This window comes from Vicugna pacos, chromosome 10 (assembly GCF_048564905.1).
Source record: "Vicugna pacos chromosome 10, VicPac4, whole genome shotgun sequence".
Lineage (NCBI taxonomy): Eukaryota > Metazoa > Chordata > Mammalia > Artiodactyla > Camelidae > Vicugna > Vicugna pacos.
Genome location: NC_132996.1, coordinates 16,811,486 through 16,836,848, shown reverse-complemented (window position 1 = coordinate 16,836,848; position 25,363 = coordinate 16,811,486). Strand labels below are relative to the sequence as shown.

General features: G+C 45.1%; 2 protein-coding genes and 1 pseudogene across 7 annotated transcripts in view; 2 read left to right on the top strand and 1 right to left on the bottom strand.

Moving 5' to 3' along the window:
• The window catches only part of CCDC81 (coiled-coil domain containing 81), a 42,167-nt gene extending 41,493 nt beyond the window's left edge, over nt 1-674 (top strand). Inside the window, exon 15 of the mRNA XM_006197508.4 lies at nt 420-674. Coding sequence (XP_006197570.2) covers nt 420-561 — 142 coding nt within the window. The 3' untranslated portion in view covers nt 562-674. The remainder of the gene's footprint in view (nt 1-419) is intronic.
• An 8,099-nt stretch (nt 675-8,773) lies between these two features.
• On the top strand, nt 8,774-9,933 carry LOC107033997 (protein tyrosine phosphatase type IVA 1 pseudogene; annotated as a pseudogene).
• Nucleotides 9,934-16,425: 6,492 nt separating this feature from the next.
• ME3 (malic enzyme 3) overlaps nt 16,426-25,363 on the bottom strand; it is a 168,412-nt gene continuing 159,474 nt past the window's right edge. For all 6 annotated transcript variants that reach the window (XM_072969037.1, XM_072969034.1, XM_072969036.1 and 3 more), the window contains 7 exons: nt 25,168-25,265; nt 24,800-24,913; nt 22,972-23,077; nt 22,260-22,402; nt 21,542-21,715; nt 18,055-18,153; nt 16,426-16,663 (listed from right to left, as the gene is read on the bottom strand). In XM_072969037.1, the coding sequence (XP_072825138.1) occupies nt 16,502-16,663; nt 18,055-18,153; nt 21,542-21,715; nt 22,260-22,402; nt 22,972-23,077; nt 24,800-24,913; nt 25,168-25,265 (896 nt within the window). In that variant the 3' untranslated portion in view covers nt 16,426-16,501. The remainder of the gene's footprint in view (nt 16,664-18,054; nt 18,154-21,541; nt 21,716-22,259; nt 22,403-22,971; nt 23,078-24,799; nt 24,914-25,167; nt 25,266-25,363) is intronic.

Here is a 25,363-nt window from a genome sequence, read left to right as displayed (position 1 = left end):
CTTCTCTGTCTGCTGGGTGTTAACTGTTAACCAGAAGCTTAATGGCTTGATCTCCCTCTCACACCTGTCTCCTGGGAAGCTCATCCACGTGGCAAACCAGCAAACAGGGAAGTTTTGGCTCCACCCTTCTCTGGCTGTGTGACTCTGTGCAAACTGTGTTCTCTGAGTGGGAGGGCTGGGGTCAGACTGTTGTGAAGGCACCGCTCAGAGCCTTTTATTTGCTGGGGAACCAGGAGAAATAGGAGATGCCAGGCTGGGGCGAGCTGCAGGTGGGCCATCACAGGTGAGTCGGAAGTTCCTGGAGGAGAAGGACCAGGTGTTGCTCTTCTGTATCCCTTCCATGCACCAGCTTCCAGCCTCGGCGTCAGCGAGGACTCAGGGAACACCGGGGAATGACTGCTTTTCCTGCCTCTCCGCAGGGCCTCGGACAAGCTCTTCCTCCTGGACCAGTGTGGGAAGTACCGGCGCTGCCGGCAGTGCCAGAGGCGCACCTCCAACGTGGGCGAGAGCAACCTGTGGCCCCTGAGCAAGTACGTGCACGGCTCCCGGCTGTTTGTGTAAAACTCAGTGTGCGCCTGCGTTTTCCAGGGGGAGTTTTTCTTTTTTAAATGTTTAGGGATGATGGTGCAACTACCTATCTGTACTATAAAGGAAAAAAAAAATTTTGTGCGGTTTCGGTGCTTTCAGGAGCAGATTGAATTCAGTCCCCAGGTTCTCCCCTCCTGTCTTGCCGCCCCCCAACCCCGAACCCTGCGCGGGCCGTCGCGGCCTGGAGGGGACCCGGCTTCATTCTGGCTGAGGGGGTGCTGCTGACCCAGCCCTGCCACTCTGTGACTTTGTGTGAGGAGCTTTTTTTCCTCACCTATAGTGAATAGTGTCATAATAAATACGTGTTTGTGCATAACAATTCATAATGGTAAATTTTACTACCCCTCCCTCCCACCCCCCAGCTTTAGATTTTTCCAGAGGACTGTATGTGTGAACCTCCCAGAGGTCGGGTAGGCTATTTGCCTCACGTGGTCAGAATGATGCTTCCTGAATTTTCTAGTTGCTGACACACCTGGGACTTGCTGGGACCTCAGGGGTTATTTTGCTCTTGGTGATCTTCTGGCCAACCCTTCCTTCCACCATCCGGCCATTTCTACACCACGAGTGTAGGTTTATTGTTGAGATAAGTGTGTATTGTGAGGGGAGCCTGGCTGGCTTGCCAGGGTCCACCTTCTGCTCTCACTGCTTTCCTTGCATCCATTCTTAAGCTGTATGTGCTGTGGAAGAGGGCTAGCTTCCTATTATGGGACTGATTCTCAGTTAAGGTGTATGTGTTCTCAGCCAGAACTTTCTTCACTGATCTTCACTCTCTGTCTTTCCTCTCCCTGCCTGGTCCTGCCACTCAGGTAAAACAATTAACTAAGCAGAGTGATGTCTAGATTTCTGAAATACAAAAACTGGAAAGAAAGTCCCTTAGACTCTCTGCTTTCTGCTTGCCACATCTTTCTTAGAAAATGGGGGAAGTATATGCGGGGAGACATCCAAAATAGTGTTTGGCCCTACTCCAAATACAAAATAGGAATATTTTGAGCCCTGATAGTTAAAGGGAGAATATTTACTCAAATTGATATTAGGCAAATTTTGTTGCTAATGTTACCTTTTTCTGTAAAAACAAGAATGCTCTCTGGTGACTGGGATTGTCTGGAACCTCCCTTCCCACACTTCCTGCATTGCCACTTCCTTCCATTTCCTCAGAAGATCCCTCCACGCAGGTCCAATCAACACCAACCAATATTTAAAACAATAGCTTTTCCCCAGGACTGCTTGACTTGCTTGAAATCCATCCCTGCTACACCCTTGGTGTATTTCTTTGTCTCTAATAGATAATAAATTACTATAATAGTGTTATATTAATATATTAAAAAATAGACTTATCAAAAAAAAAAGACTTTAGGCAATTTTGATATGGTTAAGTGAAAGATATGACTTCATAGACATTTTTTACTGTAGGAACTGAACTTATAATTTATTACCATGGATAGCAGCACTGACAACTCTTACTGTATGTCACGCACCAAGCTAGTGACCTGGAGGTTAAGACTTCATCAGTCCCTGCCTGCCTTCAGAGCACGCACTGTGTAGTGCAGAGGAGTGATGTGACTAGAAAATCTCCAGGTAACGAGGTAAATACCCAATAGTGCTGTGCACTGGTTGTTATGGAAGAGCAAGGTGGAGCCCTTGCAGTGAGGTTAACTTGAAGCCTTTTGGAACAGATGAGGCCTGAGCTGAGTTTTTAAGGATAAATAGGAAATAGCTAGGTGAAGAGTGACAAGGGGTCATCATGGCAACAGATGTCAAGCCCTGTGCTCCTGCCTATCAAGGCTAAGATGGAGGTGTGGTTATGTGAGTTAGGTTGTAAAATCTAACTTAAAAAAAAATCATTCAACCATTTTAAGAATCAAAGTTTATTATAGTCCTTCATTAACAGCTGATTTCATACAATAAAAAATGTACAGTCTTTTTTTTTTTGAGCAGGTCTTCTTAATTTGGTATATTCTTCACTGATCTTAATTGCTCATATTGTTTTAGTCCCACCTTGTATTAGGCCAGACTCAATTAGAATGTCTTTTTCTAAATCAATGTGAATTACTGTCATCAAGTTCTGTCATTTCTAGAACCATGGCACTGCCAGACAGGCTTAATGCATCAAAGGATTCCCAATTTCAATGTTGTTGTTGTTTTTTTTAATGTTTTGGACAGTTGTGGACTCTTTTGAGAATCTGATGAAAAATATGGACCCTTTTCTAAAAATATGTACAGTTTCACATACAACATTTTACATGCAGTTGGAGGCTTCCTAGACTGCCCAGACCACAGGTTAAGAACTCCTGCTCTGGGTGGCTTTCCTTCAGTATTATTACAAGCTCAGGCTATGAAAAGTGAGTAAAGTGAAGGAGTTTGCTTTTGAAAATGCCCTTTCAGTTCTAGAGAACTATGTCCATTTTTGCGTTCCTCTGACTCTTCATAAAAATAGTGAGATGAGAACTGGAATGGCTGTTAGAAAGCACATACTCCAGTATTAAAAAAAAAAAACTTTCTGAGTAAGACTCAGTAAAAGAAATAAATTTCATGTGGAAACACAGAACCTGTGCCCATACATATAATTGAGACAAAAGTTTTACAGGGCTGCACTTACCCATCCATCTGCAGTACATTCTGGTAATTTCTACTTCATTTTATTTCATTAAAAATTTCTGATTAGACTGAACAAAATTGATTTAAGAATCCATTAGTGTAAACAGATAGTTTTCAGTTTTATAAACACAATTTTAATCTGATTCTTTCCTCTCATAGTACTTTGTAGTTTGCTAGAATTCATTAGTGCGTAAGAGGGTATTATAATGGTATTTGACCAGGAGATTGGGGAATGTTTAGGTCCTAGTTTGTTGTAACCAGATTGCCTTCTTTTGAGGTGCCCAAAGAAACTCAGATAACTTTTGCCCCACCTTGTTAAAATCTTCTGGAGAATGTCGATTTTTTTTTTTTAAGTAAGCAGAATCTTGAAGTTCAGAATGCAACTTCTGCCTCACTTTCTGTGGGTAGTAGTTATGATGTCAGTTCAATTCTCAAAGCCTGTGTTTCCTTAGATCTGCTTTTCACATGTGCAGCTTGGGAGTAAATGTGAGACTTGTATTGATTCATATACAGAATTAAAGGATTTATTTCTCCAGCCTTCTTTCTGGAATTTCTCTCACATTCTCCAGTCCCTTATTCCCAGTCCTCTGGCTATAAAGCCAGGGTTTTTCTTGGAGTTTTAGCTCCCTTTACTCTGCCAGAGGGGAGCAGTGAGTGACAAGTCAGAGTCAAATAGCAGAGACTCCTATCACTCTTCTCACCACAGGGGTCCCTATTCCTGCTTCCTCTGGCCAGGAAGGGAGGATGTCTCAGGGACTTAGGTGCCTGCAATGCCACCACTGCCACTGCTGTCCTGCTGCCCCTGTGCAGCTTCATGACTGCACCTGGTCTTGGGGCATACTAGGGAGGGGGAAAGGGCTTTCCCTTTACATTCTAGCTCACAGAGAACCCTTTACCTGCTTCTCTGGCTAGAAAGAGGGGGTTTCGCTTGAGCTTATGCTCTCTGCGTAGTTCTAGGTCTTCGACTGCCCTCAGGTCAAACCAGAAGAGGAATACATTCAGTAAAATCACCACTATGCTAATAAATTCAGTAAAATCACCACTATGCTAAGTCATTCTTCAGGTTCTGACTTACACAATCTGCCTGCTATTGTTTGTTTTTCAGAGTCCTCAGGTAGTTGCTTTTTATGTTCTGTTCAGTTATGATCGGTTAGAGAGAAATACTGTAGGGCCCTTAGTCCATCTTGGCCAGCACCAGAAGCATTTGATTTTGGTTTTGAGTCTTTATTCTTCTTCCTTTCACCTTTCCCCCAAATCAGGTGGTTCCTCAGTCCTTTCATTTACATTTTCTTAATTAGGATAGTGCTTTAACAGAGGTCAAACAATAGTAGCTTAACCAAGTCAGAAGTGCACTTTTCTCTCAAGAAACAAGTCTATAGAGGTCAGTAGTCCAAGATAGTAAGGTGGCTCTGCTAGCTCCTCCTGTGGTTTCCACCACTGGCTCAAGGCAACCGCTCCAGTTACCATCTCCTAACTAGCAGGTAGGAAGAAAAGGGCAGGGGAGCAAGTGTACATGTTTTTTAAGAAGTATAAAGGAGTGGAAGTGGTACCATTATTTCTGGCTATGTCCCACTGGCCAAATTTAATCACATGGCCACACCACTGCTGCAAGGGAGCTTGGGAAATGAAGTCTCTAGCTTGGTGGCCATGTGTCTAGTGAAGTACTGAGGGAAGGCTAGTACTAAATACAGGGGAAATGGATTGTCGTAGACAACTGCCAGTCTGCCATATCCTGAGAGTTTGGGGGGAAGAAGCTACAAAATACCTAACAATGCTGAAGTGTTTTTTTAAATCTTTAAATAATGTAAAGCTGCCCAAAAAAGCCTGTAGAGGCAAACACAAAATGGGAGCAAGAATTCAGAGAAGCAAGCACCAGTTAATTACCTGTGACTAAGGTCTTTTAAATCAATATTAGAGATACTTTTTTTGTTTTGAAATAATTTCAAACTTAGAAGACTCAAGAATGGTAAAAAAAACAAAAAACAAAAAACCACCACTCCATCCACAGAACTAAGTGCAAGTAGCTGACATATGCCCTATCACTTCTGAATACTTTAGAGCAGAATGCCTTACAAATAAGGATATTCTCCCATAAAATCATAACATAACCACCAAAATCAGAAATTAACATTGATTCATTATTACCATATAATCCATGGACTCAATGAAAATTCTGCCTGTTGTCCCAGTAATGTCCTTTTAAGCAAAACAAACCAATCTATGATCATGTGTGACATCTAGTTGCCATTATTTCCTAATCCCCTTCAACCTGGAACAGTCCTCAGCCTTAATTTGACTTTCATGGCTGACACTGCTGAAGATGTCAGTCCTTCCACTTGGATTTGTTTGATTTTTCCTCATGATAAAATTCCTGTATTTTTTGTCAGAAATATCACCAATGTGATGCTATGGTCCTTGTATTCAATCCTATCAGGTGGTACCCAATTCAGTCTGTCTCATTACTGGTCATGTTAACTTTGATCATTTGATTAAGTGATGCCTGCCAGGCTTACCACTATCAAGTTGTTTTTTTCTTTTGTAACTAATAGGTATTTTGTGGTAGGTACTTCTGAAAGTAAGTAAATATCCCATTCCTCATCGAATTTTGCCTACTAGTTTTAGCATCTACTGATGTTTCTTTGCTAAATGTGTAATCGTGATGATGATTGCTAAATAGATTTTTCTGACTCCACCATTCCTCTACATGCATTAGCTGGCATTCTACTATAAGGCAAAGTGTTTGCTTCTCCCTATTAATTTGTATCAATATAGACTTAAGGATTTTTATTTTATTCAATGAGTTATAATCCATTTCTATCATTGATGTAAAAATCATGACCAGTGGTAGCCCTTTAAGCTGGCTTGCTTTTTTTGTTTTTAAGTCATTAAAAAAAATCTTAGAATGGTTTTAGAGTTCCTTGTACACTCCTCATCCAGTTTCTCTCATTGTTAACATCTATTTCTATGATAAATTTGTCACAACTAAGGAATCAACATTGGTCCTTCACAATTAAACTTCATGCTTTATTCAGATTTCACTAATTTCTCACTAATATCCTTTTGCTGTTCCAAGATCCCATCCAGGACACCACATTTCATTTAGTGGTCAGGTCTCTTTTGCCTCCTTTAGTCTGTGCTCTTTTTGGTCTGTGTCCTTTTGTCATATTCCTCATTTTTTGAACACATCCATAACTCTTCATCACAACAAGATGTTCCAGGCTACTCTAATATTTTTTCTGCCCTACCTCTGTAATCAGCCATGTCCCCAAGGAGACTTGGTTCCTTTTAATGGAGAATTGTATTAAGAAACTATCGTCTGAGTGCTAGTCTAGTTCTCATTGCTATTGGGATGTCACAGGAACTCTCTGCTCTCTGTAGATGAAGCTGAGGAACTCACCCCCCCCAACACACACCACACCACACATCTGTATTTCTGTATTGATATAGTGAAGTGAGTTCACACTGATACAACCAATTCCAACCCAAAATCCTACAGCTAAGTGTACTTTTTTCACTTTCCACATTTGTAACTCCTATCTTACAGTGAGAAGCCTAAGTCCAATTATTCTCAATGTATTAATAGATAAACTCTTATATGATCTCCAGTCACCACTGCTGTCCCCCTTATACATCCTCTGCACCCTGACTGGGTTCTGACAGCCCGCACCAGAGTGCTACTACCACTCTGACCCTTGCTTCAATGTCCTCCTCACCCTCTCCCTCAGACTCCAGTATCTTCTGCATCCCCACCTACTGCACAGACAACTACAGTGCTCCCGTCCATGTAGGGGACTGAACTATTAAGAAATGAGAGAAGGAAGAAAGAAGAGCAAAGAGGGAAGGAAGAAAGAGGAGAGAAGGAAGGAATAGGGCTTTATTATTATGGACCAAACATAGGCCAGGAAACAGCCTAGCCATTTTAGAAAATACTAAAGCTGTTAGAGAGCATATCTTCAAAAGGTTGAGAATATAAATGTCAATGTAGAATTGTGTACCCAGCAAAACTATTACAAATGAAAGCAAAATAATTTTAGGAAAAAAAGCTTATTTAAAAACCAAACAAAAACCAAAAAAGTCTACCAACAATAAAATGTGTTTTCCACAGTGACAATGCATATTTATGTAAAGTATTAATCAAAGTTGATCATGTAATAGGAACTAAAGGAACCTCCAAAAGATGCTTTTAAAGGGGAATGATCTTAGAAGAAAGGGTTGAAATGCAAAAAGAAATAGTGAGCAAAGAAACTGATGACATATTGAGCAAATTTAAACTGATTTTTATAAATAATTTGTGGGGCTGAAAGATGCTTGACGACATTAATAATTAAAGCATGTTGTGTTCCTACAAGAGGTGGGAAAAGATTTTGAAAGTTTGAATTTTTCTAAGCTATTTAGGTACTGAAAGTATAGAAATAAGGTATATAACAGGACATACATATTAGAGAAAGAGACTCTGGGTCCAAAATTCCAAGCTTCAAATCTCAGCCCTGCCATTTATTAGCTATGTGCCTTTGGGCAAAAAACTTTCCTGTGCCCAGGGTTTAATTTTTTAAAAAATCAGAATAGAAATAATACTAGTATCTAATTCATAAGGTTGTATCAAATGAAACGTGAAATCATTTCGATTTAGAACAGTAGCTTAACCATAATAACTGCTAAGAAGTTTTAACCACAATTACAAATTTCCAAAATAGTGGAGGGGAAATATGGACCTTAATCCAAAAAATAAAAAAGGATGAAAAATACAGAAATACGTCAAAGAGCACGAAATAAGAAAATAGATGAAGAGATAGCAGTATGTAATGTAAAACAGTGAAAAAAAAGAAATAATATAATGTAAATGGATTAAATTTTTCAGTTAAAAAGATAAAACTTATCAGACCAGATTGAAGAAAAATAAAAAGCCTAGCAATATGTTGTTCTCAAGAAACAGAGCTAAAATATGAAGCCGACGGAAGGACATATAACACAGTCAACAGACGGGGTTCTTCTTCCACTACCTTCCCTTCCCTGCCCTTCTTGACCCACCCTGTCTCTTCAGCCTCTCCCCGACTTCGCCCCCGCCACGCGCACCCCCAAGTCCGTCCTCAGCCTCCTTCCTTCCTAGGAGGAGGCGGGGAGTCGAGGATGCTGAAGCTCCGGCGCTTCTCCCTACACCAACCGCTTCACTCCTGCGGCGGCCTCAGTGACTTCTGCCGGGGGGCGGGCCTCACGCCCTCGTTCTCCTCCGGTTCGGGGCCCGCCCCGCCGCGATTGGTGAAGAGGAGCGACGTCACTGCGGCTATAAAAAGGAGGGCTTGTGACGCAAGAGCGCCTGGGCGCACGCCGATTGGCTCCCTGGAGGCCGGCGCTCTGTGAGCTCGGTGTCCCGCCGCCGCGGCTCCGCGCCGACCAGTACAGCTCCCTGCTCTGCAGCCGACGCCACCGCCGACGCCTGTGTCGCTGCCGTGGGAGCGGCTGTATGATTAGGCCACAGTCTCTGATGAGTAAACTAACTCCTTCCTGTGGTTTTCTTGGTCACGCATTTATGGAGTTCCTGAAGGGCCCCGGAGACTACTGCCAGGTTCAGCACGACCTTTATGAGGACAAGTGAACTGAAGAAATTCATTACTACTCCACCAAGAAGCCCCCGTAAGAGTGGTCATCCTGGACACAGAAGTGTAGGATTGGAGTCTGCAGAGCATTGTGCAAGAATTCTGACCTGGATGGGGTAAACCTCGGTGCTCTTCCTTCCCACTGACTCAGTATTAATGAAGGATGGCTTCTTGTTAGGAGGCGCCTTTAATTTCCCGTTAGTCCCAATTTCATATCCAGAGCATTGAGAATTCTGAGTGGGGCATATTGAAGTAGACTTCAGTTCCTTTACATCATTTCTGCATTCAAGAATTTAATTTTTTCTTTCGAAACCGTATAGTGATTTTTTTTGTTTGTTTTGTTTTTAAACTAAACTAACATGGCTCCACTGAATCACCCAGCCCCTGTGGAAGTCACATACAGGAACATGAGATTTCTTACTGCACACAATCCCAACCAGTGCAACCTTAAGCCAATTTATAGAAGACCTTAAGAAATACGGAGTTATGTGAAGCAACTTATGACACTGCTCTTGTGGAGAAAGAAGGCATCCAGGTTCTGGATTGGCCCTTTGATGACGGTTCATCACCGTCTAACCAGATTGTTGATGACTGGTTAAGTCTTGTAAACATTAAATTTCGTGAAGAACCTGGTTGTTGCATTGCTGTTCATTGTGTTGCAGGTCTTGGGAGAACTCCAGTGCTTGTTGCCCTAGCACTAATTGAAGGTGGAATGAAAAATGAAGATGCAGTACAATATGTAAGACAAAAGCGGCGTGGAGCTTTTAACAGCAAGCAACTTTTGTACTTGGAGAAATACCGTTCTAAAATGAGGCTGCGCTTCAAAGACTCCAGTGGTCATAGAAACAGCTGTTCCATTCAATAAACCTTGGCTGCTGTTGCCTTGGAAGTGGAACTTGAGACAGGACTTAATTTATCGTACGTATAAGCCAACATATAGGCTTAATGAATGACAAGTCTAATGGCTCTTCCATAGGAATACTGAAAAGCCACAAGCCTGACAGAATTGCAGCCTCTCAGTTTGGCTTACTACTATTCCCATGCCAGAAACAATATGTAAGAACTTGAGAGATTAGGTGCCAAAATACTCAGCACAATATCTGTATATTTTTAGTACCATACAGAATTAAAATCTTAGGAATTATGAACAGCGCTATTAACTGTATGTGGTTTATTCCTTCAGTCATCTTAAACATTGCAAATAGGACCCATATGGTTATCTGTCTGCTTCTTTATGTTTACCACCCTACACGTGTACCAGGATACATCAGGTTTGTGCAACAATTGATTTTGTTGGATTCTTACCAAGACTCATGGTGATTATTTAATGTCTTCATATAAATCTCACTTTGTGCTGTTATGAAAACCTCCATTTTGAAAAAAACACATCTCTGGTTGAAAGTTCATGTAAAATATACATTGTACAGGAGCCATGTGTGTAATGTCTTCAGACAAAAAAGTCTTAGCCCAGTGTTTACGCGTGAGATGCAATTTTAGAGGGGAGGGCCTGAAGACAGAATGGGAGGAGGCTATGAAATATTTCTAGCAAAATGTTGCCTTTGCCTTGTGCAGAGTGTATAGAATAGGTCCTTTTACTTACTAAACTTTTTTGTTTTTAAAGGTAGAGATACTTTGTGGCCAAAACATTTCTTAATTATAAAATTTCTGAAGGTCTTGTAATTCTTTGCCATATGTATTTGAAGTTGTTTATTAACTATTATTTTCGTTTGAAGTGTGATTTTTTTTTTCCTGGTCTTTCCAACCAAAAAAGAAGTGGGTTTCTACTAATGAATTGATCAGACATCTGTTATATGATTTTGAACTGTGAAACTTAATAGTTGGACACCTGATACTTTGTTTTATCATGTAATTGATAAAATGATGGTATATATTAATGTTAGTTCAATCATATATTCATAGTGTCTGAGAATACAGTTCTGCAGGAGAAATAATTTATCAGTATTCACCATTCACCATCTAGTACAAGAGCTTAAACATCTAAATAAATAATGACTTATAAGAGAGAGACAAAGACTTAATCTAAGCAATATGGTATAACTGTGTTAGTAAAAGTAGAAACAAAGGCATTATGAGAAAGAAAATCATTACTTAATGTTTCAATAGTTTCAATTCACCAGTAAGTTATAATAATTCTCAACTTTATGTATCAAATAACATTGGTTCAGAATATATAAAGCAAATATGGAGAGAACTATAAGAAAAATGGACGGGTTTACCGTAGTGATAGGAAATTTTACTATTTTTCTTTCAGAAACAGATCAAATCAATAAAAATCAGTAAGGATATAGATTTGAACAAAACAATTAACAAGCTTGATCCCATGACCATGTAAGGGCCATTGCATCCAATAGTGAGAATCCATATTCTTTTTAAGAATATATGTAATATTTTATTAAATTTGACTATATTAGGCCTAAATAATTTCAGCAAATTTTAAAATATTTGAATCACAAAGGTAAGTTTTCTGACTATAATTCAATTAAGTTAGGAAAAAGTTAATTATCATTTGGACCTTTGAAAATCTGTGTCTAGAGACTTCCACTTCTATATAGGATGTATTAAGTCATGGCAGCCCCAAACCCTCCTGCAACAGCCAGAAAAATACGGATAAATTACAGAAGCATTTAAAGGCATGTGAGAACTGTGAAAGCAGCAAGGATTAGGTGAACAGGAATTCCAGAGAGGAAGGCGCTCTCCTGAGGTGAGTGGCCACTTTGTTTGCTGGGGGCATTTACTGATTCTGGACAGAGACTCAACAAGGAGCCTCCACAAGGCTCAGGCTTGGCTCTTGCACAGGGTCTCTACTGAGGGAAAGAGAAACCCAGCAAGGCTTTTGATGGTCATGTGGGGCTGGTGCAACAGAATGGAAACTTGAGAAGCTTGTCTAGTTACCTCATACTGCAAGTTGAGTTCTTCAGGAGACAGGTACTGAATCTGGGGTTTGCATTTGGAGGCTTACTGGGAAATCATCTCAGCAACACTTGTCAGGGAGCAAGAGAACCAAGGTACTGCAGAAGAAGTTGAATGGTGAAACAAGAGTGGCCTTAGCCAATCTCCCAGGGACCTCTGAGGCTGGGATAGCTATTTAGAGATGTCTACAACTGTAGCAGGAGGGTTGGACCTTTGGGCTCAAATCAACCAGTCATTGGATGCACACTGTCCCTGGGGATGAGGATGTAACCTTGGATGAATCATCTTTCTGCAGTCAAATGCAACTCTTAGGGAGGGATGCAGCTGTGAGCCTGCAGCTGATAAGAATCCTGGCAGCTGGGGGGAATGAGTGTTTCAGACCTTTAGAGGGATCTGGGTGGTACAACCACAGCATCCGCTGTACTAAATGACACTTGCTGAGTTCTGGGATTGTGTATGAGAGGCTGGGGAGTTAGAATAAAGGCTTTCAAAAAACATAGGGAGTCTCCCAAAGAGTCTCAAATCCTCTCCAACACTTACTTTTTAAAAATTACAGCCATTCTGGTGAGTGGGAAGTGGTATCCCATTGTAGATTTAATATGACTAATGTTAAACATCTTTTCATATTCTTCTTAGCCACTCACATATCTTTCTCAGTAGTATGTCAATTGAAATATCTTGCCCATTTTTTCAATTGGGTTTTTTTCCCCTCTTCTTGAGTTGTAAAAGTTCTTTGTATAGTCTAGATCCAGTGCCTTTATCAGATATATAATTTGTAAATATTTTCTCCCAGTCTGTTATTTGTCATTTTTTCCTTGATGGTGTATTTCCAAGTGCAAAAGTATAAACATTTGGTTAAGTACAATTTATCAGTTTTCTCTTTAATGAATCATGCTTTTAAATTGTATCAAGAAATCTCCTCAGTCACAAAGATTTTTCTGCTATATTTTCTTCTAGAAATTGTACAGTTTCAGCTCTTACATTTAGGTCTATGATCCATTTTGAGTTAATTTTTTACATGGTGTGAGGTAAATGTCTATATTCTTTTTTTTGTTTTTGCATGTGGATATCCAGTTGTTCAAGCATCGTATGTTCAAAAGACTATCCTTTCCTCCATCGAATTATCTTGGTAGTTGAAAAATCAATTTACCATGAATGTAAGGAATTCTCAATTCTGTTCCACTGATCTATATGACCACACAGTCTGGATCATTTATAGTTTTGTAGTAAGCTTTGAAATTGGATCGTATACTTTGTTCTTTCCCCCAAATTTTGGCTATTCTAGGCCCCTTGCATTTCCATATAAATTTTAGGATCAACCTGTCAATTTCTATTTTAAAAAAAAGCCTGCAGGGGCTTTGCTAGATGTAGTGTTGAATTTACAGATAATTTGAATAGAACTTGACAGTACCAAGTCTTCAAATCCATGAATGTGGAACATTTCTCCATTTATTTATATCTCCTTTAGTTTCTATCAGCATTGTTTTGTAGTTTTCATTGTACAAGACTGGCACCTCTTAGATTGCTTAAGTATTTTTTTCTTTTTGATGCTATTGTGCATGGAATTGTTTAAAAATTTTATTTCTAGATTGTTTGCTGCTAGTATGTAGAAATACAGTTGATTTCTGTATACTGACCTTGCTTTCTATGACCTTTCTAAACTCATTTATTAGGGGAGAGAGGGAAGGAGGGAGGAAGAGAAGGAGGTGAGGGTGAGAGTGATGCACGTGCTGTTCTGTTTCTACTTGCAGGGTCACGTCATCTGTGAATAAAGGCAGCTTTGCTCTTTTTTTTTTTTCCTCAATCTGGATGCCTTTAATTTCTTTTCCTTTCTTTACTGAACTAGACTGTCCACGTTGACCAGAAGTGGTGAAAACACATTCCAGATCTTAGGGAGGAAGTAGTCATTCTTCCCCACTAAGTATTATGTTAGCTGTTGGTTCTCCATCAGGTTCAGGATGTTGTCTTCTATTCCTAGCTTGTTGAAAGCTTTATCATAAGTGGGGGATGAATATTTTAAAATGCTTTTTCCATATCTGTTGACATGATCTTGCGGTTTGTGTCATTCATTTTATTAATATCGTGTACTATGTTGGTTAATTTTTTTTTGTTTTATTTATTTATTTATTTTTTTACGGGGGGTAGTAATTAGGTTTTTATTTACTTATTCACTTTTTTTTAACAGAGGTACTGGAGACTGAACCCAGGACCTCGTGCATGCTAGGCATGCACTCTGCCGCTGAGCTATACCTTCCCCCCACGTTGGTTAATTTTTATACATTAAAACAATTTTGCGTTCCTGGGGTAAATTCCACTTGTTGATTGTGTGTGACTGTTCTATATTGATAGATTGCTTTTGCTAGTGTTTCGTTTAGGATTTTGCATCTATATTCATGAAGGACATTGGTTTTCTTATGTTGTTTTTACCTGGTTTTGGTATCAGGGAAATACCGGTATCCTAGAATGATTTTGGAAGTGTTCCCTCCTCTATTTTCTGAAAGAATTTATGAAGGATTGGTTTTATTCCAACTTTAAATATTTGATAAAATTCACCCATGATGAATTCTGGGCCTGGGCTTTTCTTGGTGAGAAGAGTTTTAATTACTAATTCAGTTTCTTTACTTGTTGTAGGTCTATTGATTTCTGCTCTAATCTTTGCTTACTTTGAATTTTGTTTGCTTTCTCTTTTCTAGTTTCTTAAGGAAGAAGTTTATGTTATTGCTTTGAGACCTTTTTCTTTCCCTTTTTTTCTGAGATCAGCATTTAAAGCTCTGAAATTTCCCTTTAAGCACTACGTTAGCTATGACTCATTTGATTTTTCTTTACTCAATTCAACATACATAATTTACCTTGTGATTTCGTCTTTGAACCATGACTTATTTAGAAATGTATTTAATTTTCAAAGAGTTGGAAATTTCCAATTTCCTTTTTACTGTTGTTGATTTCTAATTTAATGATTAACTCTGTCCAGGAAGACTTCCTGGAGCCAAATGCATCTGTACGCCAATGATGGATGACATCTCCAGGCAGAAATCTGGGGTGAACTGAAATGTAATTGGTAAAGGGCAGAGAAGCAGAGGGAAGGGCTTTCCAGGTAGAGACCAAGCACGTATAAGAGAACAGGCCTGAAAGCGCATGTGTTCAGGGCCAGCAAGATTTTCCCTGTGGCGGGAACAAAGGAAATGTAATTTGTATCTTCTTGCTTTTTGACTTGGTCAGTACAGTTAAAGTTTGTTAATTTAGTTGATCTTGTCAAAGAACCTGTTTTGGTTTCATTGATTTTCTCTTCCTTTTGTATTACATTGAGTATAAAGGAGGTGTAGTTGGGGTACAGAGGCAGTTGTGGGACAGGTTGTAGAAAAGTTAATGTAAAAGGCTCCCTGGTGTTCAGATTCCAGCTTCACTCTTCAGACCCTTTTCTGAAGAGGTTCTCATTATCCATGAGTCCACGGATCATAGAACAAGGATGTTTTCTCAGGATATTCTTGTCTGAGCACCAGCACCATGGAAGCAAATGTTGGAAGAATAAGACCTGGGCAAGGGGTGACTGATGTCTCAGCTAATTACTCTTCCAGGAGCCCTGCAGTCCACCTAGCCTGTCACTGCAAGGTGGCCATACAGGACCTATTCATTGTGAGCAGTGGGGATCCTGAGGCTGAGTGGGCAGCAGGGATGGGCAGTGGCGGGTCACTGGGCGTGGACTGTTTCCTGTGTTACACACTGAAGTTAGAGGCTGGATGCTGCCATCTCAGTAGATGTTAGGAATTTAGCAGGGTCTCTGACTGTGGGCGCTGCAGGCTCGTCTCCCCCACCCCACTCCATGGTGTGGGCTCTGCTGGACATTAGGGAGGTGAAGGCTACCAATGCACTTGGTCTAAGAAACGCCCAGGACAGACTGACACCATTCTATAAAAAAAGCTGCAAAGTTTGTTGAATTCAGAGGGTGAAGGGTGGAAGAGAGTGTTCCAGAGCCAGGAAAATGAAATCCTCTTCCCTAGGACTCCCCTTGGAGCTCTTCCCCTCACAGCCTCTCTTCCTCCTTCCTCCTTGGTGTGCTGATCCCTCCCCACCCACATTTCTCTGGTTGTCCTTTTGGTAATAACCAAAAAGGAATGCCTCATACTCAAGAACCCACAGGGCAGTGACTCTCTCTGACTTGGGAGCTGCCTCCAGCCGCTCAGGTCTCACACCCAGCTGAGTCTTAAAGGGTGCATTCTCCCAACAGACTGCACTTCCCGACGGGTGGGCCATGCCTTCTGGCCAGTGGCTGCCTTTACATCCCTCATTCTGCCCTTAACCTTACCTGTCCTTCGCTCCTGGGACTCAGTGCAAACACTGCCCCCCGAAGCCTTCTCTTACATCCTCATAGGAAGTATCCCCTCCCTTTTTAAAGCACCCTTGACCTTTCCCTGTAGTTCTTGCATGGATTTCGCACTTTCTCCCTTGGGGCAAAATGAATTGTGTCCGTATCTCCTCATCCCCTCTACCAGACCCTGGACTCTATAAGACAGGCAGAGTTCTAGGCAGGATTCTAGATTTCCCACAAGGTCTAGCCAAGAGTTGGCCATTCATAGATGAAGGAATTCTTAGGAAGTCAGAAGAGGGTTATGCTAAAGTGAACTCAAGGCCTTCAGGGACAAGGCTCTCATTCGCTGTACACCTGGGCATCTCCCCTCACACCAGAAAGGTTCAAAGGAAAAACACAGTGACAAGGATGGCCATTTTGGAACCCATTTATATTGTCAGTGTTACTCTGGGCTTCATCCAGCCCCACACCAGCCTCTCAAATTGCATCAGACATTCTGAACATTCATGGCTTCCTTGGGCCAAGTGTAGCTGTCCAGCGTAAAGGAGTCATAGTCTGGAGTATAGACCAGGGATCTTACAAAAGCCTCCTTGTCCTTGGGCTCTGGGTAGTAGGAGGCCAGGTTGTGTTTGTACGCGAAGTCGAGGACCTAGGGAAAAACACGTTTGACTGAGGACCTGGGTCCAAGGCGGAACCTGCCTAAAGGCCCTCGCCTGGGAGCCTGTGGGAGGGGAGTAGATCCCGAAGCGCCAGACGCGTTCCTCTCATGAGTTGTGGCCCATGAAGCCACTGAATGGGAGGGATTTTGAGTTTTCTGCCCAGAAAGGAAGCTGTGACAAGTGGAATAAACATGGGGCCAGGCTCAAGAGGCCTCGGACTAAAGTCTGCTTCTGCTTCCAACTGCCTGTGGGTCCTCAGCTGTGACACTATCCTTGCTGAGCCTCAGTTTCCTGATGTGTAAAGTAGGGGTAGTGAGAACTTTCTCCACCATGGTGGAGAATAAAATTAGGTAGCAGGCAAAGTGTTCAGTGCTCTGACATTTTTTCTCTCCTAAATGTGGCTTGAATTGGAAGAGCAGCCTGGAACATTGTTTTCCGGGTATTAGATTTGGCTTCAGAGGAGCATGAATCTAAATATTCCCCAGAAGGGAGGAACTGGACAGGGCGGAGCTGGACTGTTGGTCTCGAGGGCTGATTCTGGATCCTGCCCTGGACAGCTCTTGGGGAGCACACGCTGCTGTGCAGTGCATTTTCTGAAATTATTCATAAAACTTACAGGACATGTAAAAAATATAGTTAAAGAAACAATAGTATAATAAACCCCCATGTAGTCATCATCCAGATTTAACAATTATCAATGTCGGGCCAGTCTTTTCTGCACCTTGGAAACCCCATCATCTCTGTACCATCTCCTGTTGGGCAACACTTTTACTTGGAATCTTCTGTGAACCCGATTGCCCCATGGCCCAGCCATTCTGAGAGAAAGGGGAGGCGTGAGCATCTCCTCTGGCTGGAAAAGCACTGAGTGTAGTAGAGCTTTTTCACTGTTCTCGTCTAATCCTCTCTAAACCTCTGGGAGAGAGGAATTCCTGGCTACTTTGGAAAAGAAGGAAACTGAGGGTCAGGGAAGTGAAGTGACTGGCCTAGGGTGACTGCAGCTGACTGGCTGAGCTGGGACCCAGAGCCTGAGCTCCCTCCATGGTATTACGCAAGTTGACCTTTCTGTGTAAATGGGCACTTATGATTCACTTAAAAAAAATTCTACCCACATTCTGGTCCACAAAACCAGGGACTCTGCTGACTTTTCTGCCTGGTGTTGGAGGGGAAATCCAGAAGCCTTCCCAGCACCGCCCTGAGTGGGTGTTGGGGTCAGGCTGGAGCTCTAGGCAAGAGTTTGTCACCCAGCCCCCGGGGTGCATGCAGCGCAGCCCACGGAGCTCAGGGTGCTTCCACAGCTGCTGTCCACACAGCCCCCTCCAGTCGTACGGAGGGAAGTCAGTGAGTCTCACTGCCCATGTTAAGGGAGTAAGATGTCCCTTACTTTGATGGCGATCCTCAGAGACACGTCTCGGATGGCGCTGAGTGGTGGGTACAGTCTCCCCTGTGACAGGTGCTGCTCAGAGACCTCCTGGGCAATTTGCTGGGGAGAGAGAACGGAGGGGAATAAGCTGAGTTTCTGCCTTCCCAGAAGCAGCCCAACTCCGCACACCAGACTCCCCTCCCCCTCCCTGGTGGCCAGTCACAGCAGCTTCCACTGTTGTCTCTGCCACCTCATAGCCCCAGGGGAGCTTAATGCTTGGCCTTAAGCAAGGACACAGCTTTCTGTCTTGTGAGACCAGCTGAGGCTTAAAACACCTTGAGGCTCTCTGAATCACTAAGGCCAAGATGAACAGACTCATGACCTGCAAAGCAGACTCCGGGATCTCCCCTGGGCTGGTCAGCTTGTTGCATAGGGGTCCCTGAGTCCCTCACTTCCTGAGTTCCAGCCTCTCCTGCACGCTCAGTAACATCCTGGGTGTTCACATAGGCCATCTCGCCTCTCTGTATTCAGGGCTCCGTGGGCTCTCCTTTCTAGCCCTGGACCCACCAGGAAAAGGCTACTTCTCCAGCAAGTGACACCGCAAACGGGCCTTATCCTTTATCTGAATAAATGCCCTAAGCTCACCACCCTGGGAACAGTATCTCCCACAGCTTCCCTCCCGGGATCAGAGCTTGTCCCTGAGAGCCAGCCCACCCCCCCACCCCACCCCACAAGCCGCAGCCTCCGGCCTCAGGCACTGGTGCTCAGCCAGCCTCGCAGAACAGCCCCTTTAATGTGGTGGCTCTGAATTCGCTCCCACCTGATCTTCTTGTGTCAAACTTAGATTTGGGAAAAGCCCTGGTGCGCTCTGAGAACTCTGTGTCCCGGAATGGACAGGGAAAGGACCTGGTCTTGCCTCAGAGTTTGGCAGACATAGGGGTGCCGGCCTCCCCCTCCGCTGCCTCATCCTCACGCTCCTCCCTCTCCTTTGTTCATTCGGGCAAACGTGCACTGAGCTCTACCATAGCCAGGCTCTGTGCTGGGTGCTGAGATCCACGTGAGGCACCTCAGACTTTTCCTTCCTGGACACTGGTGTCAGTGCACAGCTAACAAGCCATTGTAGCAATTACAGCAGAGTGAGTGCGAGGAGAGGGGCACAGAGGCAGAGAGGAGGGCAGGGCCCAGTCAGCCATGTGCAGGGAAGGCTTCCCTGTGACATAAGCTAGGCCCTGAAGGACAAAGCATGAATTACTTGAAAAGGGGTGAGGGAACAGCACATGCAAAGCTTGGGAGGTTAAGAGGGAGCATGAGTTTGGGACTGTGAAAAAGAACGCTGGATAGGCTGATGGTCGGGGGTGGCTGAAAGGCTGGAGAGGAAAGGAGGGCCTGTGATGAGGTGCCTTGTATGGAGACCGTGGGAAGGAGTTTGGACTTTCCTGTAAGCCTGTGGGAGCCATACAGAGGTCTGAAATTAGGAGAGAGATGGCCTGGTCGGTGCTTCGAAGGATTCTCTTTGTGGAGGGGTAGAAGATGGACTGATTAGGGAAGCAGGGTTTCCATGGCTAGATCTGCGGCTAGGAAGGTTACCCTGCAGAGTGAAGAGCGATGATAGCACGGCGTGTGGGGTCCCTGCTAAGACGCTGGGCACTGCTAATGCTCCGCTGCGTCTTGGAGTCAAAGTGCCTGGGGCCATCCTGGTGCATCACTCACAAGCCGGGTGACCTTGGGCATGTGACTTAAACTCCATGCCTCACTTTCCTCATCTATCACATAGGCATAATCACTATATTTCACAGGGCTGTCAAGGCGAAAGGAGATAGTGCGTGTAAACTTGTATTACTTTTTTCACAGGAAAATCAAATTCAGCTAATTCAGCTTAAATTATCTTAATTTAAAAGCACCCTTTTCAGAAATATAACTTGCCAGGCCTTTGAAGACCAGACTGTCAGGTCCTGAAGGGGAGGGGCTTTGTGCTGCTCATAGCAGGTGATCAAGAAGTAGATTGAGGAGAGGTGCGTGTATAATTCATGGACACTGTTCACAAAACGATGGAGCTGAACTGTCCCACAAGGTGGATGGGGTTGTGCTGATGTCTCCCGGGGTTGCACAGGAGGGCTCTCCAGCCTTGTTTCTGCACAACAGGGGAGTGTGCTTTCAGGCCAGCTCCAAGCAGGAAGCTGGGGATTTCAAACAGCGCCGCCCACGGCGAGACCCCCACCAGTCATAGAGACCAGAAGCAACACAAACACAAAATACTCAGATAAGAGGGACAGAGAACCACAGCATGAAGCCGTCGCTGGTGTGCACGAGGCTCAGGGGAGGCTGACAAACCTTCCCGAGACATAATAAGAAGGAACATGGTGCATGAGGCAGTTCCCTATGGGACTCACAGGAGCAGGCTGCATAGGGCTGCATGGAAGCTGGTCTCGGGTCTCACTGATTCTGGGCTCTCACCAGTGCTGTGGTGAGGGGGAAACGCAGGCGCACGTCAGCCATCACAGGAGGGCCTTTAGTGCTCACTGGGCGGGGGGGGGGGGGGGGCCCGCGTGTGTGTGTGTGTGTGTGTGTGTGTGTGTGTGGTGTGTGTGTTTGGATTTTTGAGGGGTTTTTTTGTATGTATATTTTTTATTGAAGTATAGTCAGTTTACGATGTGTCAATTTCTGGTGTACAGCATAATGCTTCAGCCATGGGATAAGTATATTTGATATTTATTTATAGTTATGATCAGCTTAACCTCCCAACAGACACATTTCTATGCCTTGGTTTCTTTCGGGCGAAGATAAACGTGCAGCCCCTGGCATGCAGTAAGCACCTGCCCGATACCAGCCGCTGTGACTGTTGTTATTAACAACCAGCATTGTGAATGTGGGCTGTCAGTCTTCATGAATTCTTTTACTGTTTTCACCATGCTCAGTAAAGAACCCTTCTGAGAGCTTTTCTAGTAAGATACCTGGAGCAGGTGCACCCCACATCCCCACATCTGTACCCAAGATACGGTGTGCCAAGAGCAGGTGAGCCAGATGTGCAACCTCTGCCCTTCCTTACAGAAAGCTGCCCTAGTAGGGCTTATTTTGCTACCAGTTGCCCCAGTAATTTGGCCAAGACCCATGGCTGGAAGGCGCCATTGCTTGTCATGGTCTATGAGTCTAGGTTTCAGGTGGTTCTGGTGGCATCCGTGTTCTCGGCAGGCATAAGGGTACTGCTGGGGGGCAGGGAGCAGTACAGGGCATCTTCCCTCCCTGCCAGTGCCTCCTGCCAACAGCCCCTCCCACTGACTATTCCTTACCCGCCCCCCACCTTAAAAACCCTGTGTGTGTTTTGAGAGAAGTTCAAGTCTCAAGTGACCTTGGGAAGAGCTTGAGGTTCCAAAACTGTGAGGAATCATTGCCGGGGTTGGGGACAGATAGTTAGGAGAGACAAGAGAAGGAATCTTTGGGGGCCAGTGTAGGACCAGGTGTAGCTCACAGGCCCTACTGGGAGCATGTGAGGGAGCAGGGACAGTGATACCTCTGCTGTCAGGAGGAAGATCTCGTCGGGGATGTGCCGGATCCCACCAGCCATGACTCCCAGAGCCACTCCAGGGAACACATAGGCGTTGTTTCCCTGCCCGGGAATGAAGGTCCTGCCGTCTTCCAGAGTCACGCTTTTAAAAGGACTTCCGCTGGCAAAGATCCCTCGGCCCTGGGGGCAGGAAGAAAACCAGAAATGGAGCTTGGAGACAGGTTTCAGGAGTAACGGTGGCCTAGTCTTATCTACCCAGCGTTGACCCTTTCGTCACCTTCTCCTAAAGGCTCAGCGCTGTGCTGACCACACTGCAGGTGCTGAGAGCAGCCCTGTTCATTTGACCAGAAAGCTTAGCTCCCACTGAGTTACCTGGCAGCCGAGAAACCGCAGAAAGGTGAAGGTGTACCTTTTTAACCTGTCACTTCCTGCGAGGGCCAACCCAAGCCATGACAGGTGTGCAAATGGCCTAGAGTCTACAAGGGCCTGGGTGGGGTGCTGGTCAGAGCTCTACCTTAGGGGAACCCTGAGCAGGGCTTTGGAGCCAGGCCTGGGTTTGGGGGCCAGCTCAACTCCTCCTTCAGCTCTGTGACCTTGGGCGAGTTACTTTTGAACCTCAGTTTGCGTATCAGCCCCGTGGGGATGTTCTTCACCCTCACAGGGCTACTCATGGTTATTGTCACTGTGTCCTCTCAGCCTGGGGAAGGAAGGACTCCCCGCTGACCTCGGTGACCTGGTAGCACTTCTCAGCCGTGCACTCAGCCTTGCTGGTGGGGTTGCTCAGGGCAAAGATGATAGGGCGCTCGTGGAAGGAGGCCATGTCCCTCAGAATCTGCTCCGTGAAGGCTCCTGCGATGGCGGCAACACCTACAGGGAAAAGGGGGGTAGTGGGGATGCCTACTCTTTACCAACACCCCGTTCCTCTCCTGGTGCTGGTGGTGGGGAACCAGGTACAGCACGGACAGCTCAAGTGTCTTGGGGATGGCATCTGCCAGAGGGATGATCTGCTTGAGCTGGCTGAGCGCCCTTTAATTCATAAGGGACCACTGGTCCACTTCAGGCCCCTGCCCAGTTAACTTGCACCTGTGAAGGCGTTCCTGGGCACGGCCCTTTACAGTGGGCTGCTCCCCGAGGACAGGGAGTGACGCCAGGGTCCCATCCTTGGGGGAGGAGTGCTCACTTCATCCTAGTTAGAGAGGCCAGCCTGTGCCTTTTCACTTTACGGTATAATTCTGCATCACCAAGCCCACCTCGGTGCCTTCATTCTATGGTTTTTATACATTAATACCTCAATAACAGTTTGTAGCACTGAACGGGACAAGAGGGGAAAGAGCTGTGTTTCCATGGGAGCTTATGCCTCTTTGCTGAGCCTCAGTCTTCACCTGCAAGTCAAGAGGGTTATCTGGGCTGGGCAGGGGGCCACCCCCTCCTCCTACCTATGATGGCTGTGGGCTTCACCAGCCTCACCACCTCCTCCAGGGAGTTCACTTCAGGGTGGTCCTGGGCAAACACCTCCTTCTCATGGTTCAGGTGGCTCCTCCCCTGCAGGGAGAGGAAGGACATGATGCAGCTGTGGTGGCGAGAACCTCTGGGCAGGGCGTGGATGCACCTGGGGAGTGTGAGAGCACTCCCTGAAGAGCCCTGGGCTTCGGCCTGCACCGTCACCTTCGGGCCCATCCTCTTGATCAGAAGCTAAGATGGAACCTGACTTTAAATGTGTGTGTGTGTGTGTTTCTTTAACCCAAATGACATATGGAGAATCCATACTTTCTTTGAGCCACTGGGGTCCTGGCTTCCTGGGCCAGGACAGAAAGGCTCTGAGGAAATGCGTCAGTCTGACCAAGACTCTCGGCCCCGAGACATTTAGCACACAGGCCAGGTTGAGGGATGGGAGCCCGAGTCACCCAGGGTCAGGGAGCTAATCTGAATGTATTTGACAAGAACCATTAACCTCCCTATAAATAAAAGCAAGCTGGGATCCAGGACACCCTTGCAATGGCTGGCTGCACCCAGTGAGCTCCAGATTCCTTACATTTCTGCAAATAGGAGTCAGTGGGTGACAGGCTAGTCAACATTTCTGCTGACTCAGCTGGTCTCATGAGAACCAGAGTGAAGACGTCTGCTATGAGAGACCTCTGAGGTGGGGTGAGCTCAACAGGTGAGCAAAGTGATGTTGCAAGGTGGGCAAGAGGCAAGTGTGGCAGCCCCTGCCTGGGCCTGGACGCCGCTGTGGAATGATCTGAAGGAACCTCCAGGTCCCAGTTCCTTCCCCTGGTTGTCTGGCTTTACACAGAACAAAAGGAAGGTCCGCTTCTGCTGAGGGGTCTCTGCTCTCCTGGGTTGAGAGCCTCACGTTTCTATCTCTGTCTCTTTTTAAATCTCTCACTGACATTCTGTGTTAGTGAGGATTTGGGGAATTAAAACATGGAACTCTGAATGAAGTCCAAAAGGGGGAGGTCATCCAACTGTGCCCCTCACCGCACTGCAGTCAGAAGCTGGATTGTCTCTCTCATTCATTCCTTTACTCACACCTCAAACATCACTATGTACTTATCACATGCCAGGCACTGACATCAAGACTATGCAGCCGAGGGGGAGGGAAAGAGCTCAGTGGTAGAGCACATTCTTAGTATGCACGAGGCCCTGCTGGGTTCAACCGCCAGAACTGCCATCACAAAAAAAAAAAAAAAAAAAAAGAAAGAAAAAAGACTATACAGCTTAGAGGGGAGGGAGACAAGTAAAGGGGCAACAGCCCTACGATGTGGTAAGTGTGCCCTTGGAGAGGGGAGGGCTACGCCAGCATAAATGCAGGAAACCCACTGAGACCTAGATGCTCAGGGAAAGCTGACTCAAGGAGGTAACAGAAGACAAGGAGCAAACAGATGGGGCTGAAGACTGAGATTGGGCACATGGGAAAAGACAAGGGCCTTTCAGGCAGAGGAACAAAATATGCAAGGATGTGGAAGGGCGAGAGCACGTTCTTTTTGGACAGCTATGGTTCAGTACGGCTGGAGGTTAGTGCAGGGCAGGACGAGGTGGGAGGTAAGGCTACAAGGAGCGCACACGTCCACACACACAGTCAAAGCTTGTGGACAAAGGCAAATTAGGCTACTTTGGGATGAGTCTTTTGCTTTGGAGACTGGGACACTGCCCTCCTTTTGCTCTCTATTCTGTCTGAGCAGTTTGCCCCCTGGAGGTCTCTTCCAGCCCAGTTCCAGTAGCTGTGGATGTCAGGTAACCTCCAGGGCTCCAGACTGACAGTACCTTGACGATAAGCCCCTTGGAGTCCACCATCCAGATCTTCCTTGTGGCTTCTGCCTTGGATACACCTTCTTTCTCCAGGGCCATGACAAGGAGGTGGGCGATGCCCATGGCTGCCTGCAAGGTGCATGTTTAGATAAAAGGCAAAAGGTGCTCAGTGTTTATCAGATGCTTCACCAAGATCCTCCCTTCTTCCCCCGCTGCCCCCAGGAGGCCCAGTTAAGTCCTGGCCTTGAGACTCCCCAGTGTTGGGGCCCAGGCTGCTGCAGGGATCACAGTGCACCTGTGCTGTTTCCCCTCCTCAGAAGCCCAGAACACCTCCCCTCCTCAATGCTCCTCCGCCCGTTCTTATTCTTCCCGACAGCACCTACCTCACCGGCACCTTGGAAAACAAACACATGATTGGAGAGCTTGTTCTTGGTGATTCGCAAAGCAGCCAGGATCCCGGCCACAGCAATGGAGGCTGTGCCTGCAAGAGTGGACTGAGATCAGCCTCTGGCCACTGGGTCCCCTCCCCCAGAGAAGACGTGGGCAGAGCTTGCACACCTAGGACCTGTGGCAGAACGA